This window comes from Cervus canadensis, chromosome 32 (assembly GCF_019320065.1).
Source record: "Cervus canadensis isolate Bull #8, Minnesota chromosome 32, ASM1932006v1, whole genome shotgun sequence".
Taxonomy (NCBI): domain Eukaryota; kingdom Metazoa; phylum Chordata; class Mammalia; order Artiodactyla; family Cervidae; genus Cervus; species Cervus canadensis.
The window spans coordinates 28,166,273-28,194,263 of NC_057417.1; the positions used below are offsets into that span (position 1 = coordinate 28,166,273).

The 27,991-nt window shown below is 51.2% G+C and overlaps 2 protein-coding genes and 1 long non-coding RNA gene across 4 annotated transcripts in view; 1 reads left to right on the forward strand and 2 right to left on the reverse strand.

The window, feature by feature from the left end:
- Position 1: 1 nt before the first annotated feature.
- On the reverse strand, positions 2-9,641 carry ORAI2 (ORAI calcium release-activated calcium modulator 2). 2 transcript variants are annotated; one of them, XM_043456658.1, is made up of 3 exons: positions 9,485-9,641; positions 5,173-5,410; positions 2-1,046 (listed from the first exon to the last, which is right to left on the reverse strand). In XM_043456658.1, the coding sequence occupies exons 2-3, from the start codon at positions 5,395-5,397 to the stop codon at positions 507-509; spliced, it is 765 nt and encodes a 254-aa protein (XP_043312593.1). In that variant the 5' UTR covers positions 5,398-5,410; positions 9,485-9,641; the 3' UTR covers positions 2-506. The 2 variants fall into 2 exon arrangements, with proteins under 2 accessions (XP_043312593.1, XP_043312594.1); XM_043456659.1 differs by lacking the exon at positions 9,485-9,641 and adding an exon at positions 8,615-8,772.
- Positions 6,980-27,987, forward strand: LOC122433599. Its single transcript, XR_006267127.1, has 3 exons — positions 6,980-7,254; positions 26,678-26,787; positions 27,598-27,987. It is a non-coding gene; the product is annotated as an uncharacterized LOC122433599 (long non-coding RNA).
- PRKRIP1 (PRKR interacting protein 1) overlaps positions 14,327-27,991 on the reverse strand; it is a 40,945-nt gene continuing 27,280 nt past the window's right edge. Inside the window, exon 6 of the mRNA XM_043456663.1 lies at positions 14,327-14,569. Coding sequence (XP_043312598.1) covers positions 14,487-14,569 — 83 coding nt within the window. The 3' untranslated portion in view covers positions 14,327-14,486. The remainder of the gene's footprint in view (positions 14,570-27,991) is intronic.

The following is a 27,991-nucleotide window of genomic DNA, read 5'->3' on the forward strand; positions in this document are numbered from 1 at the left end:
GTTAATCCTGCGCCCCATCTATTCATAGCAGGGTGGTATCATCACTCATGCCCCGGGGCTGCCACCAGCCCAGCTCCGGAATCGGGGTACAATCCCTTCCGTGAACTCAGGATGCTGCCCCGACTCTATAGGCCCCTGCCAGGCTCCCGCCCCGAGCTGGTCACTCAGTCCAAGTCTCCGAGGGGACCCGTGACCACCCCTTACAACCCAGAGCCCGGCCTCCTTGCCTCTGGAAGTCCCCAGGGCCAAGGACTCAGTCTTTCTTTGCCCTGAGCTCTTGGCCATCAGTCTCCCCTTTAACTGAAGAGTTCCATCTTCCGAGGGAAAACGAGCCAGGTCTTAACAGCATTAAGACAGGAGTAGAACTTTGGTCTTGAACCGTCTGGCAGTGACTCGGCGGCCCGGTGGGCCATCCGCGTGTCTGAAACTGTCCAGGAGGCAGGCGAGTTCCGGTCCACGCCAAGTGACGCAGACGCGGCTGCGGCCGCGCCCGGGAGCGCATGCGCTCACACCACCTGCAGGCTGCGCTCGTGCCCGTCCAGCTGCACCTTGAGCTTGTGCAGCTCCTCAATCTCGCGGTTGTGCCGCTCGGTCTTATGGCGCACCAGCGAGCGATAGAAGTGGATGGTGAAGACCACGAAGATGAGGCCCACGGGCACCATGATGATGGTGGACACCAGGGCGGCCTGCCAGCCCGTGTGGCCGCCGGGGCCGGGTGGGGGGCCCGGCTGGTGGCGCGCGTCCACGGGCAGGAACTTGATCCAGCAGAGCAGCACCACCTCGGCCAGGAAGAGCAGGATGCCCAGCACGGTGGAGAAGCCCCAGGCCAGCTCGATGTAGGGGTGCATGCGCTCGTGCGGAGACTCGCTGATGGAGTTGAGGTTGTGGATGTTGCTCACGGCCTCCACGTTGGGCAGGATGCACGTGCTAATGAGCAGGGCGAACAGGTGCACGGCCACCAGCACCGTGGTGCAGGCGCTGAAGGCGATGAGCAGCGGCCGCGGGTACTGGTATTGCGTCTCCAGCTGCACCTCCACCATGGCCACCTGCAAGGCAGAGGGGGCGCTGAGTCGGGGCCTCCACAGAGCAGAGGGCACTCTCCTCCCCTGTTCACATATTATGAACTTCTTTCTGATAGACTAAAGATCTCACTAAGGGCAATCTAAAAAGCACAGAAAAGGCCAAAGAAGCACTGGGTCCCGCGGAGACTGCATCCTGGGTGCCAAGAATGGAGGAGTACTGGGGGTGCTCAGCTCCAGCCCAGGGCGAGGCCACACTTCCCTGGGAAAATGCAACACTACTGTTGATAGCTGAGCCAGGCTGCTGTAGGGCTTAGCTCCCAACAACTGCTGCTTTTCAAAACAAACAACCTGACCTTTCAGGGGGTTAAAAAAAAAGGAACAATGGAGGCTCCTGGTGACCCCCAGACTCAGAACTGTACATTGGATGGACTCACGCAAGCCACAGGGTGCCTCTGTCAGCTGAGACCAAAAGCAGGAAGGAGCAGCCTCATCTCTGAAGGCCAGGAATGGTCATATACATGAGAACAATGGTAAGAAGGGGAAGCTGGGAAAAGGGCTGGGCTGGGCAAACAGCCGGATCTTCAGCAATGGTCACAGCTAGGCCAAAGGTATGTCTAGCAAGTGTAAGAAACAGTAATTCCCGAATTCCACGTGGAGACCGAGGGGCTCCAGGGGTGGGAACCAGGGGCTGCTGGGGTTTTAACTGTGTGCATGTATTCACTTCAATAACATATGAATCACTTTTACGTCAAAGGGAGTAAGAGATCCACCAAAGGACCAGAAGCCCCAGCTTATCTCTGTAGCAGTGGGTGTCTATTTAGGCTGAGACTTGCTCACCAGAAGCCCTAAGGGGCTTTCAAAATCCAGACTGGGTGCCAAGCTCCTGCCACGCTTTCCCAGGTCACACCCAGTCCACTCAGGATGGCTCTCCTGTGGCCCACACCCCACCCCAGCTCTGCAGACCAGCCCCAGTGGAGGGTTTAGTCTTGGCTCACCAAGGGCTTTCTCCCAGGTACCCAACAATAAGAAACCAGACCCATTAAGACAGCAGGAGCAGGGAGCTCTTCCACTCACTGTTTGTCTCCTAGATCTAAGCCATCCCTGTTTGGTTTTTAGTTGTTTTTTTTTTTTTCTGAACTGTGCGGCTTGTGGGATCTTAGTTCCCTGAACAGGGATTGAACCCAGGGCCACAGCAGCCCAAAAAAAAAAAAGGTGCCAGAGTCCCAACCACTGACCACTGGACCGCCAGGGAACTCCCAGAGCCATCCCAGTTTTAAGAAATTTACAAGAAAGAAGATTTCACAACTTCTAGCAACTATTGCTTTATCCCCTCATTCCGTCCTCAGTGGAGATAGAACCCTTGGTAGGGAAAAAGATAATGTCAGTCCTAATGGACCACAGCTTGAATGGAAACTCTGCAATGATTATTGCTCCAAAGAGTCAGTGGCCACATTGCCAAGGTGAGGGAGGGGTGGTCCTTTCTCAGTGCCCTGGTAGCCTGGGTAGGCTCTTGTGACCACAAAGGATGTGACCCAACAAAAAAGGATGTCCTGAACCTCAGAGGGTGGTGAGATAAGAAACAAAGATGATTAAAAGGCCAGCAAGGAAAGCAATTTTGTTCCACCGCAGGAGGAGAAAAGGCCAAAGGTCATATTTCAGTGTATTTATGCAGATATTTTATCACAGGCCTCGGATCACAGGTTTTCTGTGTTAGGGGCAGGATAAACATGAAGAAATAAGCTTAAGGTCAGGCATGAGCACTTGTTGGACAAAGGACCAGCTTTGCAATTCTAATTAGGGAATACAAAATACAGAGAGCTGCAAAGAGCCGGACATGACTGAGTGACTGAGCGCTGACAAGAAAGGACACAAAGCGGACTCCGCGTCGAGCACCGTGTTCATTTTTCCACGACCCTGTCCTTATTCAGCTATAGTTTCCACAGCGGAAATACTGGCTGACGATCGGTATTCATCAGTTCTTTCTCCTAGGTGGCTTTGCTGTCTGAACAATTATCTGATTTACTGGGGTCTGTGTGGTTTCTGAAACGTATCCCCGCCGGCTTAACGGGAGCACTGGCTGATACAGAGGAGATATTCCATGAAAGCTGAGAAAATGCATTATTATTTCCACCCCTGCCTCTCAAAGGTCACTGCTCCCGTTCTCAGGCCACTTCACACCCCTGAAGGCTGCAGTTAAGTCTCAAACCAACCCTCCAGGATTCACTCTTTGTTTTGTAGCTTCACCGGGCTTGCTTTCAAATTTCAATGAGGGGTTTTGTAGCCTTCAACTTGGGTGAGCGTTTTGTTGGAAAAAGTGACTCTTCCCTAAATTTGGAAATCCAAACCGTAGTCTCAAGAGACCGCCTGCAGACAGGAAGTGATTTCCAAGACCTGGGCCCCACACAGAATGGAAACCATCCTACCGCATTCAGGCGGGCAGTGCTTCTCAGAGTTAGTTTTCCAAAGATAAAGTCTATATATATATATATATACACACATATATATACATACATATATATATACACACATACACACATATATATATATACACATACATATACGTATATGTGTATATATATACAGGCCAGAAAAACTTAATGCAGTACTATAATTCTTCTGTGAAGATAGAAAACAAGATTTAATTTTTAAAATATTTATTTCTATCTATTTGGCTGCACAGGGATCTAGTTCCTCATCCAGGGATCAAATCGCAGGCCACCTGCATTGGGAGCAGTCTGTGCCACTGGACCACCAGGGAAGTCCCCCAAGATCTAATTTTAATAGTGACATTGAAAATTCCCTTGCCTATTTCTTAAAATTAAGCTTGAGAAAATATTCCTTTTTTAATGTGATGAAAGAAAATCATTTTGAGCCAAAATTTTGCCCCGTGTGATTGGACACTTTTGTAATTATGTTTTTTTTTTTTTTTAATATATATTTATGTGGCAGTGCCGGGTGTTAGTTGTGGCATGCAGGATCTTTAGTTGTGGCTTGTGGGATCTGGTTCCCTGTCCAGGGATCAAACCCAGGCCCCTTGCTTTGGGAGCTCAGAGTCTGAGCCACTGGACCATCAGTGGCTTGATTAAAATCAGAATTGTTTTAATTCGCAAGACCTGAATCAGCCTTTGCTTTAAACCACAGACCTGAACGCAGATTGACTGCCCTCTAAATGGTGGTGGCAGTGGTGACCACTGCCCTGCCCTGTATGAAATCACGCCCTGACTACACAATGTCTCATTTCTCAGAGGGTGACCGGGGCCCATGACTGGCAGGCCCTTGTCAGGGGCGTGGCCACACTGGCTCTCTCGGACACCTTTCTATTTTCTGCATATCCACTGGACAACTGACGCTCTAGGCTATGGAAAAACAATTGTTTCCACATAAAAAAAAAATTGCTTCCAGCCCAATAGGACCTCCCAGCAGACAACATAGAGAGGAGGAGCTGTGCCCGCAGTTCTCACTGGGATCCTGACATCCCCGGGCTCTGGGACGATCGCCCGGAGGGATGAGGTCTGTGGGCTTCGGAGTCAACAGGAGACGTGGCCCTTCCTGGGGGCCCGCGGTTTCTCCCCAGACAGACTCGCCCTGGGGGATGACTCAGAAGGAAAGCATAACTGGGCAGGCGGGAGTCAGGCCAGAGGCTCTGCTTCATCACTTCGGGGGAGCGTGTGCGTGCCCAGCTGGGTTACACTGAGCAAGCCGGGTCCATTCTGCAGTTCCTGTTCACACTCCCAAACTCTTGGGGTCCTCATGAGGGCTTGGGGGACTCCCCTGGGTGCCCCAGGCCGTCCTTCCTGTTGCCAGACCAATCCCCTTGGAGGGGGTGGGGCCTGGGCGGAGAGTTTTATTGTAGGGCGGGGGAGCGGGGGTCTTAGCTGCAGCACTTGGGGTCTTTAGTTGCAGCCAGTGGGATCTAGTTCCCTGACCAGGAATTGAACCCAGGCCCCCCTGCATTAAGAGTGCAGTCTTAGCCACTGGACCTCCAGGGAAGTCCTTGGACAGAGACTTCCTAGTGGTCCATCCCTGGACCACTTCCATGGCTGCCAGCAGGGCCCAGAGGGTGGGCTTTGCTCCCTGAAGCATCACGGGATTTCAGTTAGCAGAAGCCCACCTTATTGGCTGCTGTTTCCCACCACGTGTTTCCACTCACCATGGCAAAGCCCGAGAGGAGGGCTGACGTCCGGCTGGAGGCCTTTAGCTTGGCCCTGCTCAGGTAGAGCTTCCTCCAGGAGAGCGCCTGTACAGAGTGGTGGTTGGAGGTGACCAGTTCCAGGTAGCTGCGGCGGACCCAGTCCCGGTAATCCATGCCCTTATGGCCGGGTTCTGAGCAGGCGGGAGCGGAGGGGTCCACAGGCACGTTGAGCTCGGCGCTCATGGTGGGGGCCAGGCTGGGGGCGGGAGAGAGACACTCAGGTATACCAGAGGGTCCCCGGGGCGGGGAGAAGCCAGACTCCCAAGTCCCTTCTACCTTCCCTAGGGGCCTGCTATATACACCCTGCGCCAGGGCCACGGGATCCAGGGGTGCACAAGGGTGGGGCTCTGGCCTCTGAGGCTTGTCCCCACACAGGAATGTAGGGACCACCTGTGGGAAAGAGGGGTCAGGCGGGTGCATCTTCAGGACCCACTCTGCGTCCAGTGTACCTCCATAAAGCTGGAATCTGGTCTCCTCGCCTGAGCTGAGAAAAGCTCCAACTGAGCGTGGCTCTGGGTGAACAGAATTCCAAGGCTGGCCAAAAGCACCTAAATGCCCATCTTCAAGGAATAGGGAGTCGTAGCGGTTTGGAAGCTTCTAGGACCTGAAACTTCTGGATTTGACCCGGCCATGGGATTCTAAGCACAACACCTGACTTTTCCAACCTGTTCATCTTCACGTGGAGACATGCCCACCCTGTTAGTCGCTCAGTTGTATCCAACTCTGTGTGACCCCATGGACTGTAGCCCGCCAGGCTCCTCTGTCCATGGGATTCTCCAGGCAAGAATCCTGGAGATTCTCATTAACAAGGGAATGGAGCCCAAAGACCCCAAATTGCCTTCCAACGGCCAGGTGCCAACCATGAAATCAATGTTTCCACACAGCTGCTAATTTCTCAAATCTCACTTCAATTTAAATCAGCACAGTTCACCCTGAAAATAACTGATTTATACAACTGAAGCTACATCCAGGGTGCTACATCCAGGGTGGAAACCTTTAGCAAAATGAAAAACCAAATTGGCCAATTGACATGAGCATGGTTTGGGGGTTTATTTATTTATTTTTTTTAAGAAATGGAGGCTGGAGACCCCTCAAGTCATCCCAGTAGACATGTGGTTTGACAGTAACACAGGATGAAGATCAGAAGGGCTGATCTGTTGAGATTTGTGAATTTAAACCCAAATCTCCACTAATCCAAATAGGGGATCGTGTGGCCCAAGGGGCTGACCCTGCAGCAGCCCTCAGGATCAGCTCTAATTAATCTGCAGGGCAGGCTTCAAGGGCACAGGCACCTCACAGCTCACTTAGCATCAGATATTAACTTGTACCTTCAGGCCCGCATGGGCCCGGTGAAAAGCCTACTTAAGGCTATTACAAACAGATCAGCGTTCCTAGGTCCCAGGGAGCCAGGCTGGGGGTGGGTAGGCAGGATAGAGGGTGTTTACCAGGGTCCGTGGCTGAGGAAATGCCCCAAACTTGATCTGCCCATGCCAATCCCTAAGTGGATTCTCTGGGAAGGTCCTGAGGAGGGGGGAGGCTCTCTCTTTTTGGGGGTGCCTTCCTCTTTGTTTTGCGCCAGGCCATGGAGGCACGGCTTTTACTGGCCAACAGGGCCCCCAGAGAACAGCTCTGTGCCCTTCTGTTTCTGCCCGGGGACGCCAATTACTAGGTCATTTACAAGAGGGCCGACTTGGGAACCTTGGTCACCACCACCCCCGCCCCCACCCACATCTGCAGCCAGCAGCACTGCTTGTGAGCACTTCAATCACAGGAATGTCCCTTCCCTGGGGAGAGAATTTGGAGAAATGTTGTTCACTAACCAATCCATTGGCTGGCTCCAAATCACTTACAATGGCATCATTGGCATCATTTGGAAATACATTTTTTTCCCCTCTTTTTGCCCCACTACATAACAGAAGTGAGCCCACGGGGTTGATGAAGACACTGTCCAGCCTGTGGAAGGGTGAAAGGCACAACCTTTGTCCCCTCAGAGGATCCATCCTCCGTCCTGCATCCAGTAAACGCTTCCTGGGCCCTAAGGTAAGACTGCATTTGGTACTTAAGGATCAAAGATGAAAGGTGAGGATGTTCAGTGGGCGAGTGGCCTAAGTGGGGGGAGATTCTTGTCCGGTGAGTTAAAGGCTGCTGTAGTGGAGCGGGTGTGAGGGCTGAGGGGGTGGGTGCGCACTTGGAGAGGGTCTGAGAGGCAGGGCGGGAAGGCTGGCTGCAGCGGGGCCGGGGAACAGTGGTGGAAGCAAGATTCAGGGAGTACGTGCGGCCCAGGCGGTAGGACTGTGTTGGACTTGCCCTGGCGCTGCCCAGATGCCCGGGCTTGGGAGGAGTTGGTGAGGGAGCCATCGGGGCTCCGTCTGGTCTGTATGCTCAAACACTTGGCCAGTTGGGAAGGGCAGGAGGGCCTGGTGGCCTCCAGAGAGATGAATGGTGTGGAGATGGGGACCATCAGTGAAGGTGAGCTGAGCCCAAGTTGGAGACTGGAGAACTCATGGGCAGTGAGAGCTGACGGTGGCCTGGGCGGTGGCCGGGGCGGCCTCAGCTCTACTGATGTCCCCAGTGGCAGGATTTGGGGAGGAAGGACTGTCTGTGGGCTTGGAGCGGGGGTGGTGAGGTGAGCCTGTGGGGCCCCAAGACAGAGAAACCACTTCCTGCAGAGGGAGCAGCTCAGACTGGATTCAAACCCATCCTCAGGCCCCTCAGCCCCAGAGTCCTACCCCGGGCCAAGTCTCCTCCCCACCCGGGCTCCCCAGAGGCAGAGTCTGGTCCTCAGACTCCAGGGCTCGGCTTAGGCAGCGGGTGGGGCAGGGCAAGATGGAGCTTGACCTTTCTGTCAGGTGGCAGAGGCTCCAAAGGATGCTCTCCTGGACGAACCTTGTGGGCTTTTGGTTTTGTTTTTAAATAAGGGGCGGTCAGAGAAAAGAGATCTCGTAGAATTACCGTGACGTTGTCTCTGGCCGTGGGAAACATTTCCAGGGGGTGAGTTTGGGGGTTTGCCTGTCAACTTCCCTTAAACATCTGGGGCACTAGCAATGGCTAGTGCCACGCAGAAACGGCTGTTTCTGACTCTTTCTGTCACACCCGCACACGGGAGGGTCCAGCTCCCCTCCTCCCCTGGGTGTCTCTAGAGGAACCCGCCTGCATCCCTGTTCCTTTCCTTCAGCACCCCCTAGCAGCCGGGGGACCCGCATGCGGCCCGCATCTCTCCGCGCCCCGCAACCTCCCAGTCATCCCGGCGGCGCCGCATCCCGCTCGGGGATCCCGCGGGCTTGGGGTTCCAACCTCACAGTCGTCCCGTAGGCCTGCCCAGGAGGAAGCTGGGGTCTCCGGGTGCAATTCCGGCTGCCCCCGCCCCCGCCGGGGCGGAGATCCCGCAGCGAGCACTCACCGATCTTTGCTCTGCCCTCCCGGCCCAACTCCGGCTCGGGCGCGCAGCTGGCGGCACTGGCGTGGCCCGGTGGCCGGGTGGCCCGGCCGGGGCGCCGAGAGCGGCCCCCTCCCTCCTACGGCCAGTCCCGCGGGGTCCCCCAGGCCCCGCCCCCGCCGGCAGCCCCGCCCCCCCCGCCCCGCCGCAGCCGCTGCCAGGGCAACGGCGCGGCTGTCACGTGACCGGCCCGCGGGGGGGCGCCGCGGGCCACGTGACGCTGCGGGCCAGGAGGGGCGGGGTGCGCAGCACCCCCCACCCCCCACCCCCGCCACCCGGGGTCCCTGCAGCGCGGGCACCGCTCCCACCGGGACACGAAAACCCGAGAAGGGTGCTCATCTTTCCTGGTTCCCGGGCGCGCCGCGAGTGGCCGTGAGCAGGGATCCGCGCCGCGGTGGTGATGAGAGCCGGAAGCCTGGGCATCCCTCGCTCTCCCTCCCCCGCAACGGAATGGGGAGGCTGCGCTTTCTCTGCCCCTGGGTCTGGCCCGCAAGTGCAGGGCAGGGTGAGCCCTAGTCTGCCAGACGTGTGTGGGTCTGAGCGCAGAGTAGGAGCACCAGGTTCCCAGGGTGAGCCCCGGAGGACGCCCAGGACCGGTCACTGACCCTGTGGACGGGTGGGATCTCGTTATCAGTCTGCCGCGCAGACGGTGGGTGGCGGGGTGGCGGGGAGAAGGGGTGGAGAGGAGAGGAGGCTCCGTTGGGGGAAGGTGTGGGTGGCCACGCCCCAATTTGCCAGGTGGACAGCGACCCCAGGCCGAGCATGCACCCGGAGCTGGTCACCTGGAACCGCAGCCCCACCCACCAGGCCCAGCTAGATCTGCGGGGTCCTCACCCGAGTGCGGCATGCTTGGTGGGCAGAGCGCTGGGGGAGAAGTTTCCGCAGTGCTTCTGGCTGCTTCCGTTCCAGGCTGCAGGGAACCTCTCACTGGGAACGGTGAACTCTCCGGTTTTGTAACCCAGACATTCAAACAGGAACGGTCTTTTCAGGAAGTGCATATGGGTAACTCACTGAGGGAGAGATGGGTTCCCATCCACCCACCGTGCCAGGCGGGCCTCAGAGCCCTTCCTGCGTGCCCTACATAGGATTTTTCCATCTGTCACAACAGCATGGCACCGTGACACATTTATCCAAAGGAAAGAAAAAAGAAAAATTCCATTCCTGTCGCCCAGTCCAAGTTTTCCGACAATTGGATGAGTAAAGATTAGCAGGTATGCCAGGCCAGATCCATTTATACTTCAAGACCCTCGCTGAGAGCCAGAATGACACCTTTTATTCCGAGAGAACACTTAAGAGCGGACTAAGCTAGTTTCCCTGTGTTTACCGCCCTAACAGAGGAATGAGGAAAATCCTGGGGTCTGATTAGTGCCCCTCCCACCCATGGCAACAGGAAAGAGATTGTTGTATTTCGGGGAGCAAAGTCCACAAAAAATACAGTGTGGCTTTCACACCTCTGGCAGTTGATAAAGTGGACTGAAAAACAGGAGGAAAACACTATTTTTAAAAAAATTTTTTTTAATTTATTTTTTTTTCACCTGAAACTACCAGAACATTGATAATCGGCTACACCCCAATATAAAATGTTTTTGGTGTTCAAAAAAGGAAGGAAACATTCTGAACACTTTGCTAACGGCAGTAATTGCATCACAGGTGAACATTCTTTGAGCAACAGAGTCCTTTGCTTGAGTTCTTACCTCTGAACCCTGATGGCACATCCTTTAGAAAGCTTCCTAGGCCTGGTAGTCATGCTCCCACCCCCAGGCACATTTATCCAGCATGTCTGGGCAGAAGTAGAATGTAAGTCATAATTACCAGGGCTTTCCAGAGCTCGTTTACTAACCAAGAAAATGGCGTTCCCCACCCTGTGAGATTAAGCATGCTGACAGCACCGAGTTGAAGAGAAATTGAATGATCACAGTACTCACAGTTGCAGAGCCCACTCAGGCGCCCAGGGTGTTGAGTGGGGGTTACGCAGAGACCAAGGTGGTTCGGGTCAAGGTGCACAGTACTGGCCGCTCAGCGGGGAGGTCTGGGTTCCAGTCTGTGCTGACACTCCCCTGGCTGGTGGTCTGGCAAGTCACCTCCTTTTCTGAGGCCTCGGCCACCCCACATTTGAAAAAGGCAATTCTGGGAGGTGCATCCCAGAGGTCACCCCCATGCTGGTGACCTCATCCACTGTGACCCTTCGTTCCGTGAACACTGTGATCCTTGCTGTCTTCCTCCCCCCAGCTCCTAGCCAGGATGGCCTCCCAGCTGGCGTAGACAGTGTATCCAGTCCCCTGACATGGAGACAAGTTCTGTCCCCTTGACCATTCACTCCTAAAGCCCAGCGCTTATTATCACCCTCTGTGAACTTCCGAGGATCGAACGTGGGGCCCTGGGAGGGAAAGCGCCGAGTCCTAGCTACTGGACTGCTGGGGAATTCCCAGTGTGAACTCTTAAATTCAGATACCCCGCTTTCTGACCCTCCTTCCTCACTCAGTCCCCAGCACTCCCCCAACCCTGCTGACACCCGTCTTTCTCTCAGTCTCCTTTCCACTCCTGTTGCCTTTCCCCTGCACTTCAGACTATAAATTCCTCAGAGAGCTGTAATCACTTCCTGTGTTTCTTCCTCAGCCACCTGGAGTCACGGCCCTTTGTGCTGCTAAATCCAGATGTCCCAGCCACTGCCCTGTCTGTCCCTGCGTCCCCTTCCTTCCACCTGGAAACCCTCCTTCCTTCTCTGGTGAGCCCACCAGACTCTCCCCCACACCCTATGCGAGCTTCTCTTCTTCTGTGTGTCCACTCGATACTGGTGTTTCTCGGGATCCTATCCGGGTCCCTCTCTCTACACTTCTCCTGGAGTTTTCTCACCCACTCACCGTTTCGCCTGAGGGCTCCCGTATCATCACCTACAACCCCGATCTCTTCCCAGCAGGACGTGTCCCAGGGCCCCTGGCTTCAGCCCGCCCACAGCTAGAGTCCTCATCTTTCCCTCACATACCTGCTCCACCTCCTGGTTCCCTGTCGCCTGGCACAGCTGGTAACTCTGTAGATCTGCAGAACTCTATAGATCCTGACCCCACAAGGAGAATTCAAGTCCTGTGAATTTTCCCACTGAAATGTCTCTGAAATCCCCCAAGCCCCTCATTTTTGCTCTCCCCACCTCGTGTCTATTCTAATTCAGGCCATCGTCACCTCTGGTCTCTGATCTGAGTTTCTGATCTGAGCTAGCCTCTGCTCATCCCGGAGGCCTGGGGCCCATGCCCACGCAGGACCCCGAGTGGCACCAGCCTGACTTTCATGTCTGTGTCCCCGATCAGACCCGGAGTCCTTGAAGGTGAGGATCGTGTTGCCCAGCAGTGCACTTCGGAACCCTTTGGATTTCAGCCTAGTGTTTGCTCGATAAATGTTTGCTGCAGGATCTTCCCTGGTGGTCCAGTGGTTAAGAATCTGCCTGCCAATGCAGGGGACGTGGGTTTGATTCCTGGTCAGGGAACTAACATCCCAAGTGCATGCCACAACTTGAGAAGCTCGCCACAGCACAGCTGCGCCCCCCTCCAAAAATTTTTTTGCTACATTCTGGGGAATAAGAAAATGGAAAATTGCCTGAGGACTTGCCCCAGGCTAATTTCTCAGGTGGTTCTCCTTACTGATCTATGTTATTAGATAGAGGTTGTAGATCACTTTAGTAATGTATGCTGGACAGTAAACATAGATTAATTTCCAAAGGGGAGGAGGAGAAACTGTGCCTGTTTCCAGTGATGATCATGGAAGAAACGGTTTTCACACAGCCCTCCTTCCACGCACCTTGGAAACCAGGTTTAGTTACTAAACCAAGTTTAGTTACGTTCCTATTTTCAAAAGTCAATAGAACGTCTCTCCTCTAACTCAATTTTTTCCCCTCAAATGATAAATGTTGAAACAGAGAATTAAAATAATGATGGTACTTTCTTTGCGCCAAACCAGTGTTTCTCAAGGTATTGGTGGTGGTGGGGTGGGGGGTGGGGACCCAGAGTAGCATCTGAGGTTCAGGTCAGTTCAGTTGCTCAGTCGTGTCCGACTCTTTGCGACCCCATGGACTGCAGCACGCCAGGCTTCCCTGTCCATCACTAACTTCTGGAGTTTTTCACTCAAACTTATGTTTTTTGAGTCAGTGATGCCATCCAACCATCTCATCCTCTGTTGTCCCCTTCTTCTTCCACCTTCAATCTTTCCCAGCATCAGGGTCTTTTCAAATGATACCTGCTTAAAATGCCTCATCATGGCCAGAGCTGTGATGACTCAGTCTGGGGGGTGTGGCCGGGGTCTGGGTAGTTCAGGCAGGCTCCTACCCTGCTGCTGAGCTCTGGGCATTAAAGGCAGCAAAAGTGACCGTGTCTACTTGCAGGTTTGTAGGTTCTTCCTGCCGTAGGAGCAGTTTTTTCAGGTGTGCACAACTTACCTGCTTGCTTTCAGCCACTGAGATTGCTCAGGGACATCTGTTTCACACCTATGACATCCCAAGCGCCCTGCTGGCACTGGGGGTCCTTACTGTCAGAAGCTGAGTTGAGTCTGGGGGCGTGGGGGCTGTGGGTGTGACAGGGTGCAGGCAGGTGAGCCAGTGATGGAGCCCTGGAAGAAATGGAACAGGTGGTGAGTGGGTGGAAAACTGAGGCCTACAGGAGAGAAGAGGCAGGAAATGCTTCCGGGGTGGAGTCATTGGGAGCAAGCGTGGGAGGCAGAGGCTGGGTTGAAGGCCTTCAGCTCCTATTTTAAGTGTAATGGTGTTTCAGGGAGAAAGCCCGTTCTGACTCCCATGTTGAAAGTGTTGCTTTGACTTGCTTTTCATTGCTTTTATTATTATAATCATACTCAGTGGCTTGCCTGGAGGACCCTGCCCCTTTTGCTTGACTGTAAACTAACGTGCCTTTTAAATGCTGGGAAAGATTGAGGGCAGGAGGAGAAGGGGACGACAGGATGAGATGGTTGGATGGCATCACCGACTCCATGGACCTGAGTTTGAGCCACCTCTGGGAGTTGGTGATGGACAGGGAAGCCTGGTGCGCTGCAGTCTATGCGGTCACAAAGAGCGACTGAACTGAACTGAAAGTGCCTTTGTTCAGCTCATGGAGAGAGAGTTTGTCCTTGCCCACCTGTGAATAGAAGAGATTGGCACACCCCTTCCCCACTGCTGCTCACTCTCTGTTCTGCCTTTTGACTTTAGTTCCTCATTGCTTCTTTCTTGATTTATAAAAGAACCTGGCATCCAGACCCCAATAAGATGGTTATTTTGAGGCCCTAGCCCACCATCTTCTCAGTCTTCTGACTCTCTGATTAAAGTCTCTCTCTTGCTTGCCTCAACACCTTGTCTCTCGGATTCATTGGCCTGTCGTGTGGCGAGCAGAGCAAGCTTGGACTCGGTAACAACGGAAGCCCGCCCTTGAGGACTTAACCCTGAGGGGAGGCAATATCTGGTTTCTGCTTTTTTTCTTTTTTCACCATGAGACATGTGGGATCTTAGTTCCCCGACCAGGAATTGAACCTGTGCCCTTGCACTGGAAGCTTGGAGTCTTAACCGTTAGCCTGTCAGGGAAGGCTCTAGTTTCTTTTAAAAGATTACTCTGGCTGCTGTGTGGGGAACGGATTTGGGGGTGGGGGGTGTCATCAAAATCAAGTTCATGTGCATAACAGCGGTGAGGCCAAACAAACTGAAATGCTGGCGTTTAGAGCAGAGAAGGGTTTACTAGTCCAGGAGGTGCCAACTGGGTGGACAAGAGGTTTGTCTCAAATCCATCTTGCTGGCTGAAGTGCAAGGTTTTTAAAGCGAAAAAAAAAAAAAAAAAAGAAAAGGTAACGAGGAGGGATCTGTGTGATTTCAGTTTCCTGAAAAGACCTCAGTTGCCTGCTTCTCGGTACTCCATCCGTCTTGTGACTCTGTGTCACTGGCGATCTGTGTTCCTGAAAAACAAACTAATAAATCATGGTCTTGTTGATTCCTTAACTTCTTTCTCAGAGAGAGCAAAAGGGATGGTTGAGGCATTTGATTGTTTACTTAGAGCCGAGGTGACTGACTGGTTGAGAATTTCCTGGTCAGCCCCTGCTGTTTTCAAGACCTTTCGGACCTGCTCTTCGTTTCTGTGTTCCCTTCCTTCCCTAATTAGTAACTGCTTGAGTCCGCTCTTTGGAACTCAGGGAAGGTCTAGGAGACTACAAAGTCTTTTTCTGTAAACAAGAAACAGGGGACATGGAATGGCATTTGTCCCCAGGAGGGCCCCACAGGGCCCTGCTTGGCTTCAGCCCTCCAGTTTCTTGGGTTCTCCTCAATCTTGAGTCCCCTCAAGACTGCAGGACAGAAAGGGGATAAGGTCTTGGATAGAGGTTAATAATAAATTCCGGAGAAGCCCTTTCTTTCAGGGGGACTTGGTTTCGGAGGGGCCTGAGTGGGAAGAAGCCACAGCATCCATCCAAACTAGAGATGCTAGTGGTGTGGACTCGGAGGAAGGAGGCAGAGACGGTGAAAGTGAGCAGGTCCGGTGAGATGGATGGATGTGGGGAGCGGGTGAGGAAAAGCAGGAACCAGCCGTGACCCTGACTCTGAGGTTAGAGGCTCAAGGAACTGGGTGGAAAGCGGGGCAGTTTACCACGGTGGGGAGATAGAGGAGGAACGTGCTTGGGGGATGTAATCAAGGGTTGGTTGGTTTTTTTTGCCATGTCGGGGCCTTGGTGCTGCGTGGGCGTCTCATTGCCGCGGCTTCTCTTGCTGCGGAGCACAGGCTCCAGGCGTGTAGTTGCAGCCTGTGCGCTCAGCTGCCCCGCGGCATGTGGAATCCTCCCAGACCAGGGATGGACCCATGTCCCCTGCGTGGGCAGGCGGATTCTTACCCACTGTGCCACCAGGAAAGCCCGAGTCAAGGTTCCTTTATGCGAAGCCCACAGTGCTCATTAGACAGCCCCGAGGAGACGGCGGGCGGGTGGATGGATACGAAGTCTGGGTTCCAGAGGGAAGGTGCAGCCGCAACGCAGAAGACAGGCTGGCCTTTAAAGCCACACGTTAGAAACGATCTCCTGGGGCCTGAGTGTTGACAACAGAAGGCCGTGTTCTGGGTCACCCCCATATGTAGAGTTTGAGCGGCGGCGAAACAAGCAAGAGGAAAGGCAGGAAGCCAGCCGGGAGGCAGTGCTGTCAGGAATGCGGGCAGAGGAGTGAAAAACGGAACAGAATGCCGAGAGGCTGAGCTGCTTCCCAGGTGGCGCTAGTGGTAAAGAACCTGCCTGCCAGTGCAGGAGACTTAAGAGACATGGGTTTGATCCCTGGGTCGGGAAGATCCCCTGGAGGAGGGCATGGCAACCCACTTTAGTATTCTTTCCTGGAGAATCCCATGGACAGAGGAGCCTAGTGGGGTTACAGTCCATGGGGTTGAAAAAAGTCAGACATGACTGAAGTGATTGAGCATCCAAGCACAAACCACTCCTTCCCCGGGGAAATACGGGGTTAGGTTTCTGTGAGCCTCTGGTCCCATCAGTAAAGATCAATACACAACTTTTAAAATGTGTTATTTTTGGCTGTGCTGAGTGAGTCTTGTTGCTGCCCGAGGGCTTCTCTGGCCGGGGAGAGCAGGCGGTGCTCTCTAGCTGCACTGTGGGGGCTTCTCCTTGCGGTGACTTCTCTTGTTGCGGAGCACAGCCTCTACGGGCTCAGTAATTGAGGTACTCAGGCTTACTTGCTCCATGGCATGTGGAATCTGCCCAGACCAGGGATTGAAGCCATGTAAGCTGCATTGGCAGGTGGATTCTTAACCCCTGGGCCACCAAGGAAGTCCCACAACCTTGATCTATGTGTGTTTTTGTTTAAAGACCCTTTCAGTGGTAGATATTACTGATTCACTATCTTTGAACTCACAGCACCTGATTCATGCCTGAGCAAAGCTGCTCTAAGACACACCCAGCCTCCCTGAGCTTAGAAACACTAGTCTCTGCATTTTAACACGATGCCCACGGGCCGTTTAAAATGGAAAAACCATGGAGAAAAAGCAAAGATGCAGAAAAGGCCCACCATTAAGTAGACAAGTATGAGCTGAAACCAGAGGGCAGAGTGTTGCCTTGACTTCAGCTGGCAACCACGCATCGGGCAACTCAAACTTTCACCACGGTGCGCATGTCTGCACCTGGCCACAAAAGTATCGATTTGGGGTTACAAATCAAATTGAGTGACCAGGCCAGTTCACAAAAGCAGAAGGTGTGGACCACAAGGAGCGACTGTATCTAAGACTATTAGACGCTGTGACACACGTCTATGTTATTATGCAAACACACGCACATACCACCCTCGGGGTGGGGGTGGCTCACTCCAGGAGGGCCTTCAGCCTGGCACCCTCTCTGCCAGGTTAGGGCTCCGCACACCCCTCCCTGCAGCGGCCCGGCCAGTGGCCAGGGCTGGGAGGATGGATGCTGCAGTCACGCCCGGGTTCAGGTGGCGGCGCTACACTTCCTTGTTGGGGGATTACTCGTCAAACGCACCTCAGCTGCCTTCACTCGCCAAGGTCGTTTAAGGCTGGCCGTCCCCTCAGCGGTGTGAAGCCTACACGGTAAGCTGTCTGCTGAGTAGTCTTTCAGGAGCTCAGAGGCACCTGTGCCTAGTTGGAGCTGAGCTGGTTAAGACCAGAGAGGACCACTGATCCTCCACGTGGGCGACCTTTTGATGTCAGAGATCCACCCTCAGATGGTGCTAAACGTCTCCATTTTTTTTTTTTTTTAATATTTGGCCTCACCTGGGGAAGTGGGGGGATGGTGCTTGCAGAATCTTAGTTCTCTGATCAGGGGTGGAACCTGGGCCTTTGTCAGTGGGAGCGTGGAGTCTTAACCACTAGACCACCAAGGAAATCCCGTGCCTCCATTTCTGAAGGTGCAGAGGCCTGTAGCTGAGTCCCACCTGCGCAGGACGACGATGCCCACACCTTTGCTCAGTCACCGATCCCCACGCCCCCCACGCCCCCCAGGCCCCCCACGCCCGGGACCAGCCTGCTTCTCCATTTGCTCTCCCACGATGCATCCTAAGCCTCTTGCCTTCTGGAAGGCAGACCTGAGGTTGGTTCTCTCCCCTCACTTGGCCGCCTCGTGAACAAACCCTCTCAGCTGTAAGCCTCAGCATCTCGGCGTCTCGGCCTGCTGGGCATCAGGCAAGATGAACCGGGTTCGGGATGGTCTGAGCCGGCCGGGGGGTAAGCCCAGATGGGCCTTCTGCCCGGGGCTTGTCAGCTGGTGTTGTCTCAGAGCAGCTGCCTCGTCCTTTGGTTCTGGGACCCGCGCCCCAGATCTCCTCGGTGAGACGCTGGGGCCCTTCGGTGTTTAGTTTTGTTCTGCAGACCACAGAGAGGGGCTGGGGTTTGGAAGACCTCTTTGGGTGATGCTGTGAAAGTGCTGCACTCAATATGCCAGCAAATTTGGAAAACTCAGCAGTGGCCACAGGACTGGAAAAGGTCAGTTTTCATTCCAGTCCCAAAGAAAGGCAATGCCAAAGAATGCTCAAACTACCACACAATTGCACTTATCTCACACACTAAGAAAGTAATGCTCAAAATTCTCCAAGCCAGACTTCAACAGTATGTGAACCGGGAACTTCCAGATGTTCAAGCTGGATTTGGAAAAGGCAGAGAAACCAGAGATCAAATTGCCAACATCCGTTGGATCATTGAAAAAGCTAGAGAGTTCCAGAAAAACATCTGCTTCTGCTTTATTGACTATGCCAAAGCCTTCGACTGTGTGGATCACAACAAACAGTGGAAAATTCTTAAAGAGATGGGAATACCAGACCACCTGACCTGCCTCCTGAGAAATCTGCATTCAGGTCAGGAAGCAACAGTTAGAACTGGACATAGAACAACAGACTGGTTCCAAACTGGGAAAGGAGTACATCAAGGCTGTATACTGTCACCCTGCTTATTTAACTTATATGCTGAGTACATCATGAGAAACGCTGGGCTGGATGAAGCACAAGCTGGAATCAGGATTGCTGGGTGAAATATCAATAACCTCAGATATGCAGATGACACAACCCTTATGGCAGAAAGCGAAGAAGAACTAAAGAGCCTCTTGATGAAAGTGAAAGAGGAGAGTGAAAAAGTTGGCTTAAAGCTCAACATTCAGAAAACTAAGATCATGGCATCTGGTCCTATCACTTCATGGCAAATACATGGGGAAACAGTGATAGATTTACTTCCCTGGGCTTCAAAATCACTGCAGATGGTGACTGCAGCCATGAAATTAAAAGATGCTAGCTCCTTAGAAGAAAAGTTTTGACCAACCTAGACAGCATATTAAAAAGCAGAGACATTACTTTGCCAACAAAGGTCCGTCTAATCAAAGCTATGGTTTTTCCAGTAGTCATGTACAGATGTGAGAGTTGGACTATAAAGAAAGCTGAGCACCAAAGAATTAATGCTTTTGATCTGTGGTGTTGGAGAAGACTCTTGAGAGTCCCTTGGACTGCAAGGAGATCCAACCAGTCCATACTAAAGGAAATCAGTCCTGAATATTTACTGGAAGGATTGATGCTGAAGCTGAAACCCCAATACTTAGGCTACCTGATGCAAAGAACTGACTCACTTGAAAAGACCCTGATGCCGGGAAAGATTGAAGGCGGGAGCAGAAGGGGACAACAGAGGATGAGATGGCTGGATGGCATCCCTGACATGATGGACATGAGTTTGAGTAAGCTCCGGGAGCTGGTGATGGACAGGGAGGCCTGGTGTGCTGCGGTCCACGGGGTCACCAAGAGTCGGACACGACTGAGTGACTGAACTGAGCTGCCTGAATGCACCTGTACCTGGGCTGGTTGGCATTCCCGGCCAGACGGGGGCGGGGGCTGGGGAGGGAAGGGGCAGAGGCCCACCTGGCAGTGTAACTGAGACCAGGGTCCGGCTGCTCAAAAACCAATAAAAAGAGGCCAGGTTGGTGGGAAGGAAGATCTGTTTTATTTTGGATGCCAATGTAGAGAGGGGGCAGGGCAGATGCCTGTCCAAAAGCCAACTCCCCCTCCACCCCCTCCCCGACAGTCAGGGGCCAAGAGCTTTTATAGACTGAGGGAGGGGGCTCCATGCACTCTTGACAGTCATCCTGAAATTGGCCACTTGGTGTCTGACCAGCATCATCTTGTTTTAAGTACAGTTGGTCTTCAGTTCCAGGGTTGGTTTGTTCCCATTTCCTTGATGACAGTTCTTGAAACTGCGGTAGCTTTTGTCACGGCCGTGGGACTTCCCAGGTGATGCGGTGGTAAAGAATCTGCCTGCCAATGCAGGACATGCAGGAGATGTGAGTTTGATTCCTGGGTCAGGAAGGATCCCCCTGGAGAAGGAAATGGCAACCCACTCCAGTATTCTTGCCTGGAAAATCCCATGGACAGAGGAGCCTGGTGGGCTACAGTCCAGGAGGTCGCCAAGAGTTGGCCACAACTGAGGGGCTGAGCAGACAAGCATGTCATGGCTACAGCCCGGTCATCATGTAGTGAACTTCTTCCATGTGATGGGGGTTTCAGCATCTGTCAGACAGCTCACAGGATGTGGCTCAGAATATTCTCTATAGCCCTTGAGAAGGAACTAGGGGTCCTTAGCATATGACTAAACTGTGGTTATTTGGTCTCCTTTGACTCCTATTTGTTTCCACCTTTTCTCACTTCTCTGATTAAACTTAGTCTTTGACTCAAGTTTTCCAAAAAAGGCAGGCAGAAGACATGGGGGACAAAGACCATAGGGTCAGCAGAATTTTGGTAAAAAAGTATAAAAGGTCCCAGCTGCTCAGGTACTCCATACCTGGGCTGGACACCCAGGGCTCTGGTCTTTGGTCTTATTTCTGGTCTGGTTTGTATGTGCCAAGATATCCTTTGGACTTGGGGCCTAAAAATGGATCCTTAAGTTATAATACAAATTTGCAACTAGATTTGTTCTGTAAATGGAAGAAACACCGGGATGAAATACCTTATGTACAGTCAATTGTTACTGTATCAGAATAAACTTGCCCACTAAAGGAGCAGGTGCAGCACGGAATTCAACCCCTGCTGACAGCCCTCTTGGAATACGATTTAATGTGTCCCCGAGTCACCTTACACTCCAGTTTTTGTTTGTCACTAAGTCATGTCTGACTCTTTGCGAATCCATGGACTGTGATCCTCCAGGTTCCTCTGTCCATGGGATTTCCCAGGCAAGAATACTGGTGTGGGCTTGCCATCTCCTTCTCCAGGGGATCTTCCCGACCCAGGGATGGAACCCAGGCCTCCTACATTGCAGGCGGACTGTTCACCATCTGAGCTACCAGGGAAATCCAATTTTACTTGTCTAGAAACTGAGCACAGATGAATATTGGTTTGTGCATGACTTACAAGCAGTTAATCAAATTGTAGAAGATATTTGTCCATGAGTCCCTAACCCATACATTCTTCTCACTGCTCTGCTCACGCGAGGTTTTTGTTGGTTTACTTACTGGATGTGAAGAATGCTGTGTGTGTGTGTGTGTGTGTGTGTACACGCACGCGCTTATGCTTGATTTGAAGAATGCTGTGTGTGTGTGTGTGTGTGTGTGTGTGTGCGCGCGTGCGCGCTTGCATACCCCTGAGATTTGAATCCCAAGAATTGTTTGCTTTTAATGGAAAGATCTAGATAGAAGAGTTAAAACAACCGTTCTGCCTGACAGGAAGTTCTCAGGGACTTAAAAATTCCCGCACCATATCTGTAGAAATCCTGGCCAAAGATTTGAAGGCCCCTGAACTAAAAGAGGGGGAGCCCCACTCTAGTATGTGGACATTCCCATTTGATTGCATGTAAAACAAAGGAAGCCTGAGACCAGAATACAGTTTTGACTTTGAACTTTGTGGTTGAATGAAGCTGTAAGGTGTCTGAGGAAAAGGCATAGTTGTCTGCCCTCTGTTGACCACTTGGGTTTTGAAGTCTCACAAGGACAGAGTCTCGTCCCCTGACAGAAGGGAGGCTCTAGCTGGGCTTGGAGTTCCCACTTTCAGGAGACAGTTGTGGGGATTCCTGAGAATGGCTGGGTTCTGAAACATTTGGATCCACAATTTAAAAAAAAATTTATTTGGCTGTGCTAGGTCTTAATTGGATAAGGCAATGGCAACCCACTCCAGTACTCTTGCCTGGAGAATCCCATGGACGGAGGAGCCTGGTAGGCTACAGTCCATGGGGTCGCTAAGAGTCAGACATGACTGAGCGACTTCACTTTCGCTTTTCACTTTCATGCATTGGAGAAGGAAATGGCAACCCACTCCAGTGTTCTTGCCTGGAGAATCCCAGGGACGAGGGAGCCTGGTGGGCTGCCGTCTATGGGGTTGCACAGAGTTGGACACGACTGATGTGACTTAGCAGCAGGTCTTAATTGCAGCATGTGGGACCTAGACCCCTGACCAGTGATTCAACCTGGGCCCGGGCCCCCTGCATTGGGAGCTCGGAGTCTTAAGCCACTGGACCACTAGAGAAGTCCGTGTGTGGAACGTGATGGGAAATGGAAACCATACTGTGGAGCACTGTCAACAGAGATCACTCCAAGCCTTGGCTGGTTCCAGGTCCCCTACACTGATTCCTCCCAGTGGGCAGGTGAACCTCGAACAGATCTTATGCAGCTTTTCAGAATGAAGTCGCAAGAAAGAAATTAAGGCTTGGAAGGGCAGCTCAATGATTAAGATTTCTCAAAGCTGGGCAAAAGCAGGCACTCTCTCTAGCTGTTGGATGTCTTTAATGCTCACTCTTTTAATATTTATGGCTGTGCTTGATCTTCGGTGCTGTGTTCAGGCTTTGTCTAGTTGGGGTGTGAGGGCTTCTTCTTGCCGTGGCTTCTCGTTGCAGAGAACAGGCTCTAGGGTGCTCTGGCTTCAGTGGTTATGGCTCGTTGCAGAGAACAGGCTCTAGGGTGCTCTGGCTTCAGTGGTTATGGAGTGTGGGCTCAGTAGTTACCGCTCGAGGGCTGAGTTGCCGCTGGCATGTGAAATCCTCCCGGAACATCGATGGAACCCGTGTCGCCTACACTGGCAGGCAGATTCCTAACCATCGGACCACTGGGGAAGTGCTGGTGGTGGTGGTGTTCCGTCGGTCAGTCACGTCCGGCTGCTTTCGACCCCATGGACTGCAGCACGCCAGGCTTCTATCCTTCACCATCTCCCAGAGCTTGCTGGAACTCATGTCCATTGACTCAGTGATGCCATCCAACAGTCTCATCCTGTCGTCCCTTTCTCCTCCTGCCTTCAGTCTTTCCCAGAATCAGGGTCTTTTCTAATGAGTCAGCTCTTCACATCAGGTGGCCAAAGTATTGGAGCTTCAGCATCAGTCCTTCCAATGAATATTCAGGACTGATTTCCTTTAGGATGGACTGGTTTGATCTCATTGCAGTCCAAGGGACTCTCAAGAGTTTTCTCCAACACACTTCAGAAACATCAATTCTTTGGCGCTCAGCTTTCTTATTAAAGAAACTCTCACATCCATACATGACTACTGGAAAAACCATAGCTTTGACTATACAGACCTTTGTCCTAGCTGTTGGAAATTTCATCCAAAATCTTTTTCTGTATTTAATGATGCCTACCTCTTGTCCTGCCTGCCATTAATTTTTCAACTGTCCCTAACTTCACTGTGACTTCCAATGTTACATATCTGATTAGTCTAATCAATAGAATTTCCTGTCCTGTTTTTCCCTGTCTAAGCTGAAATTTGGTCCTTGTGACCTCAGATTTAAAAAAAAAATAATCCTTTTCTACCCGTCAAGGTTCTGTTAGGTGAGAATAGAAAACATACGTATTTTTCCAGCCTGTGTTCCTTCCATATTTAGTATCTAAGTGTTTCAGTCAAACTGCTAATGATTGGGACTCTCCAGTAAGGAGGTAAGACATGGATTCCCTGGCTTGACCATGTCCTAGATAAGATCTGGGGCCTAAATTTTAACAATATGTGTGTCCCCCTCAGAGTTGGTCTTTGCCATTTTGATTATCAGTCTCGGGCCTGTGACAGTTGGTACAGAGGTGGTTATCTATTTATTGGGATCAAAGTGCTCACTGGAAACTGGGAACAAGAGAATGTTTAAGTGAGCAATCAACAGCTGCATTCTTCAAGCCCTTGTTAGCCCTAAGCTTTTTAGAAAAACTTTTAATTGGAGTACAGTTTATGTACAATGTTGTGCTGTTAAGAGGGCGGCTTCCCAGGTGGCTCAGTGATAAAGAGTCCGCCTGCCAATGCAGGAGATGTGGGTTCAATCCCTGGGTCCGGCAGATCCCCTGGAGGAGGAAATGGCAGCTCCCTCCAGTATTCTTGACTGGAGAATCCCACGGACAGAGGAGCCTGGCGGGCTGCAGTCCATGGGGTTGCACAGAGTCGGACTCGACTGAGCGAGCATGTGCAGACACTGGTAAGAGGCAGAGGGCTAACACAGCTCTGTAAATCTGTCATCGCCCCTGCCACTCTGAAGATCGAGGAATGATCAGAAGACATGGGGGAACGAAACTGAGGGTAATTATCAGTCAAATCCATTTCCTCTACCTGCATTGATCAGGGTCGTTTGTTCTGAGACTTGTGTGTCAACAAGAAGCACACAGCCTAAACAGTATTTGTCAGTTGTTTCCCAGGGGCCTGGAGTCAGCTGTGTCTAGTCTGAGCTGAGCTGGCTAAGGCTGGATAGGACCAATGACCTTCCAAATGGGCCGGCCCGTGTGTCCACGTGGTGACCTTCTGACCTCAAAGGGTAACCCTCAGATCATGCTGTAAGCAGCTCCACTTTTGAGTGTGTGCAGAGGCCTGTAGCTTAGTTACACCCGCACAGAATGACAACTGCCAAGCTTTCTCCAATTCCCCATCCCCACTGCCCCCACACCGCAGGCTGCCTTGCTTTTTCACACCATGAACACCGGGAGCCCTTTGCCTTCCAGGAGGTGAATCTGAGACTTGCTCTGTCTTGTTGCTTGACTGCCTTGTGAATAAACCCTCTTTGCTGCAAACCCTGGCATCTCAGCATTCTGGCTGCTGCATGTTGGGCAAAATGATCCTGGGTTTGGTAACTGTCACAAAGGGCATTAATCATTTTTTCGGGGGCGGGGGGAATGTGGGTCTCTCCCCCTCCTCACTGATGACACATAATCGTTCGCTTTTTCTACACATTTTTCATTTCTGAAGAAATTAAACTGAGCAGGACTCGGGTTGGGGGGCTTCTTGGGGACGGCCTCTGGTGTGTAGATGTACTGCTATATAGCAAAGTGATTCAGTTATGTGTGTGTGTATACACATTTTTAATATTTTCCATTATAGTTTATCATAGGATATTGAATATAGCTGTGTCATCCAGTAGGACCTTGTTTATCTAAATATAAAAACTTACAGCTGCTAACCTCAACCTCCCACTCCGCCCCTCTCCCAACACCCCTCCCCCCCAACCACCAGTCTGCTCCGTGTCCGTGATTCTGTTCCACAGGTTCATTTGTGTTCTATTACATATACCTGGTATATTCTTTTTTTTTTTTTTGCGGCACTCACTGAATGGGGAAAGTCTTAACCACTGGACTGTTAGGAAGTCCCCGTCTCTGACTTCACTTAGTAAGATAATCTCTAGTTGGATCCGTGTTGCTGCAAGTGGCATTGTTTTGTACGGCTGAGTGGTCTCCCACTGTATGTATGCACATCTTTATCCAGCGATCTGTCGGTGGTCATTCAGGTGGTCTCCGTGTCTTGGCTATTGTGAGCAGTGCTGCTGTGACCGTGGGGGTGTGTGTACCCTAAGTGATAGTTGAGTCTGGGTAAACTCGCAGGAGTGGGGTTGCTGGAGCAGTAGGGGCACGTCAGCCCCTGGCGGGCTGCAGCTCTCGGACCCGGTCCAGCAGCGGGCCGGGCAGCAGTGTCGCCGGGACAGCCTGAGTGCTGACTGGCCCGTGGCAGTCTCGGTTCTGTGGTGAAGCACGCGAGGCTCCAGTTCTGCTCTGGAGGCGTCACTGGTGAGCAGTGGGACATCTCCCTGCTGGGTTCCTGTGACTGGAATCTGTCCTTCCTGGTGTGTGGGGGGGCGCCAGGGGAGAAGCACAGTGCCGCTCTAAGTGGAGCCTTCTCTTCTGGGTTGAGGAATCCCTCAGCCATCCCGCACTGCGTGGGCCGCTTGGAAAACTCCTCATACACCAAGGCTGGTTGCTCTTACCCCTCTCTGGAACAACAGATAGGAAATCTTCCATCCTCGTGCTTGGAACTAGGATCTGAGGGGCCTTTGAGCACTGGGTTGCCTGGTTCTGATCTGTTTCTGATAATACAGCTCTTTGAAAAGATAAATCAGAGCTCTATTGCCTCTTGTAGTCCCCTAGGGTGTCTTACAAAACTGGGAAATTTTCAGCTAGATCTCTATGAAAAGAAAGATGACTTTGGTGTAACACCACGTGGCCACAATGTTATTTAGACTTCGGAGAAAAATGGCCAAGATAAAACTCTTGACCTTCTAATTTTGTTTCCTTTTTGCAAATACAGTTAAAGAAATCTGGTTTGATAAAAATTTTTCAAAATTCCGACCCTGAGAGCAAAAGTTTTCCTAGGTACAGAGCCAAAATTATAACTCCCATTTCCTTTAAATGCAAACACGGCTCACACTGTCTGAGACTATGGTCTTAGCTTAATAGGTAGAACCTGAACTGAAAGGAAATGGAAAAGCCTTTTAAAACTCAAGTGAAACTTATTTCAGCTGTGATAAGTTAATGTGTTAAAACTACATGAGAAGCATTATCAAATGAGTGGTGATAAGCCTTAAGTAATATTGTATGGGTAAATGTCATTAAGTGTTCTAGAAACTATACCATTTGTTATCGATCTTAATTCTTGTTAACACATTACTGACTGGGGAATTTTTGCAGAAACGAATGCCTCTGGCTAGCAATTTGTTATGTAAGTGAATGTGGAAATGTCTTTGATCAATAGTGTTCAGATAACAAGAGATGTCTCTGGTCAGTAAGTTGTTAAAATATTGTATGTCACAGCAACTTGGTTAGGCTTCTTTGTCAGCTGCATGGTAATCATATCCTTAACTTCGTCTTTTCAAGTCCCTTGTCATTCATAGGTGATATTTCAAAACATTTGCAAAAATGTCTCATCTTTAAGAAGACTCACAGAAAGGACTTTCTGGCAAGCACAAGATTCTGATAACTTCCAGGTCATACCGATGAACTGGTAAGAAATTAATTCTAATGGAAACCCCGATGGTTTCATCAAACTGTTAACAAGATCAAGGGCTAGTTACATGGGACTCAGTTAACTGATGAATAGTTATAACAACTTTTAGTCTGTATTTTCTAGACATAAGGAAATCTTTTTAAAAAGTTAAATTTGATATTCCTTAGGAAAGATTCTGGCACGGTCGATTTAAAGGAGCCTATATGATCAATTACACTTAGGTAAATAATCAGGCCAAGTTTATCAAATGACTTAATTTGGCAGTGTTAGTCACTTACTCATTTCCAACTCTTTGCGACCCCAGCGACTGCAGTGTCCATGGGATTCTCCAGGCAAGAATGCTGGAGTGGGTTGCCATTTCCCTCTCCAGAAGATCTTCCCGACCCAGGGATTGAACCCAGGTGCCCCACACTGCAGGCAGATTCTTTACCGTCTGAGCCACAAAGGGTAATTTAGAGAGATTGTGTTTTGATAACATACCTTTGTGGATACTGACGTTTTGTATATGCTGAGGTTGTTGTATTATCTACATTGAAGATGACCTTGTTGTTATATTATAAAGTCTAAGTTTTAAAGGAATATTCCAAGCTTGTTTCTGAAGCTGATCACAGTAATCTGTCTTTGGACGAAGATCAGATGCCCCGTGATCCACAACCAGATTATACATATACACATTATACTGGAAAAGACATCATTTATTGAGACTCTCTCCAACCCAAATGAAAGGTGTCTCATCAGGTATTTAGTGGCTCATGCATAGTGGAAACTGACAGAAACCGACTCCTGAATGAATTATTTCCCACTCAGGGCTTCTGCACAGGACTGGCCTAGAGAGAGCACTGCTGACCTCCAACAACGCTGACACCAGGCCGAGAAGACGACGACAGAGGGGCAGACCGCTGACCCAAGAATCCGCACCAGGTCTGTAAGGTCCACTGTAATTCAGCTGAACTGTTCACCAAATGTGTGTCTCCCGATCAAGACAAAGTTTTATTTCTAATCATACTTCTGACTCCAGAGTTCAAGACTGAAAATTCTCGTCAAGTTGAGTACTCATGACATTTATCACCACTTGCTTTTAACTCTACTCTGAAAGCATATGTACAATGTTTGTGTGACAATTTGGTATAAATGATAATGTACAGCCTATAAAATTAGCATACCTGTGAGCTTGTTCACTATGTTTGATTAGTTTTTCTCA

What these genes read in the sequence shown, in the direction of transcription:
- ORAI2 (XM_043456658.1), bottom strand. Translation starts at nt 5,397, where the DNA reads ATGAGCGCCGAGCTCAACGTGCCTGTGGACCCCTCCGCTCCCGCCTGC. An exon ending in TCCTCTCGGGCTTTGCCATG is followed by an intron (nt 1,047 to 5,172) that starts GTGAGTGGAAAC and finishes TCTGCCTTGCAG; the next exon opens with GTGGCCATGGTGGAGGTGCA.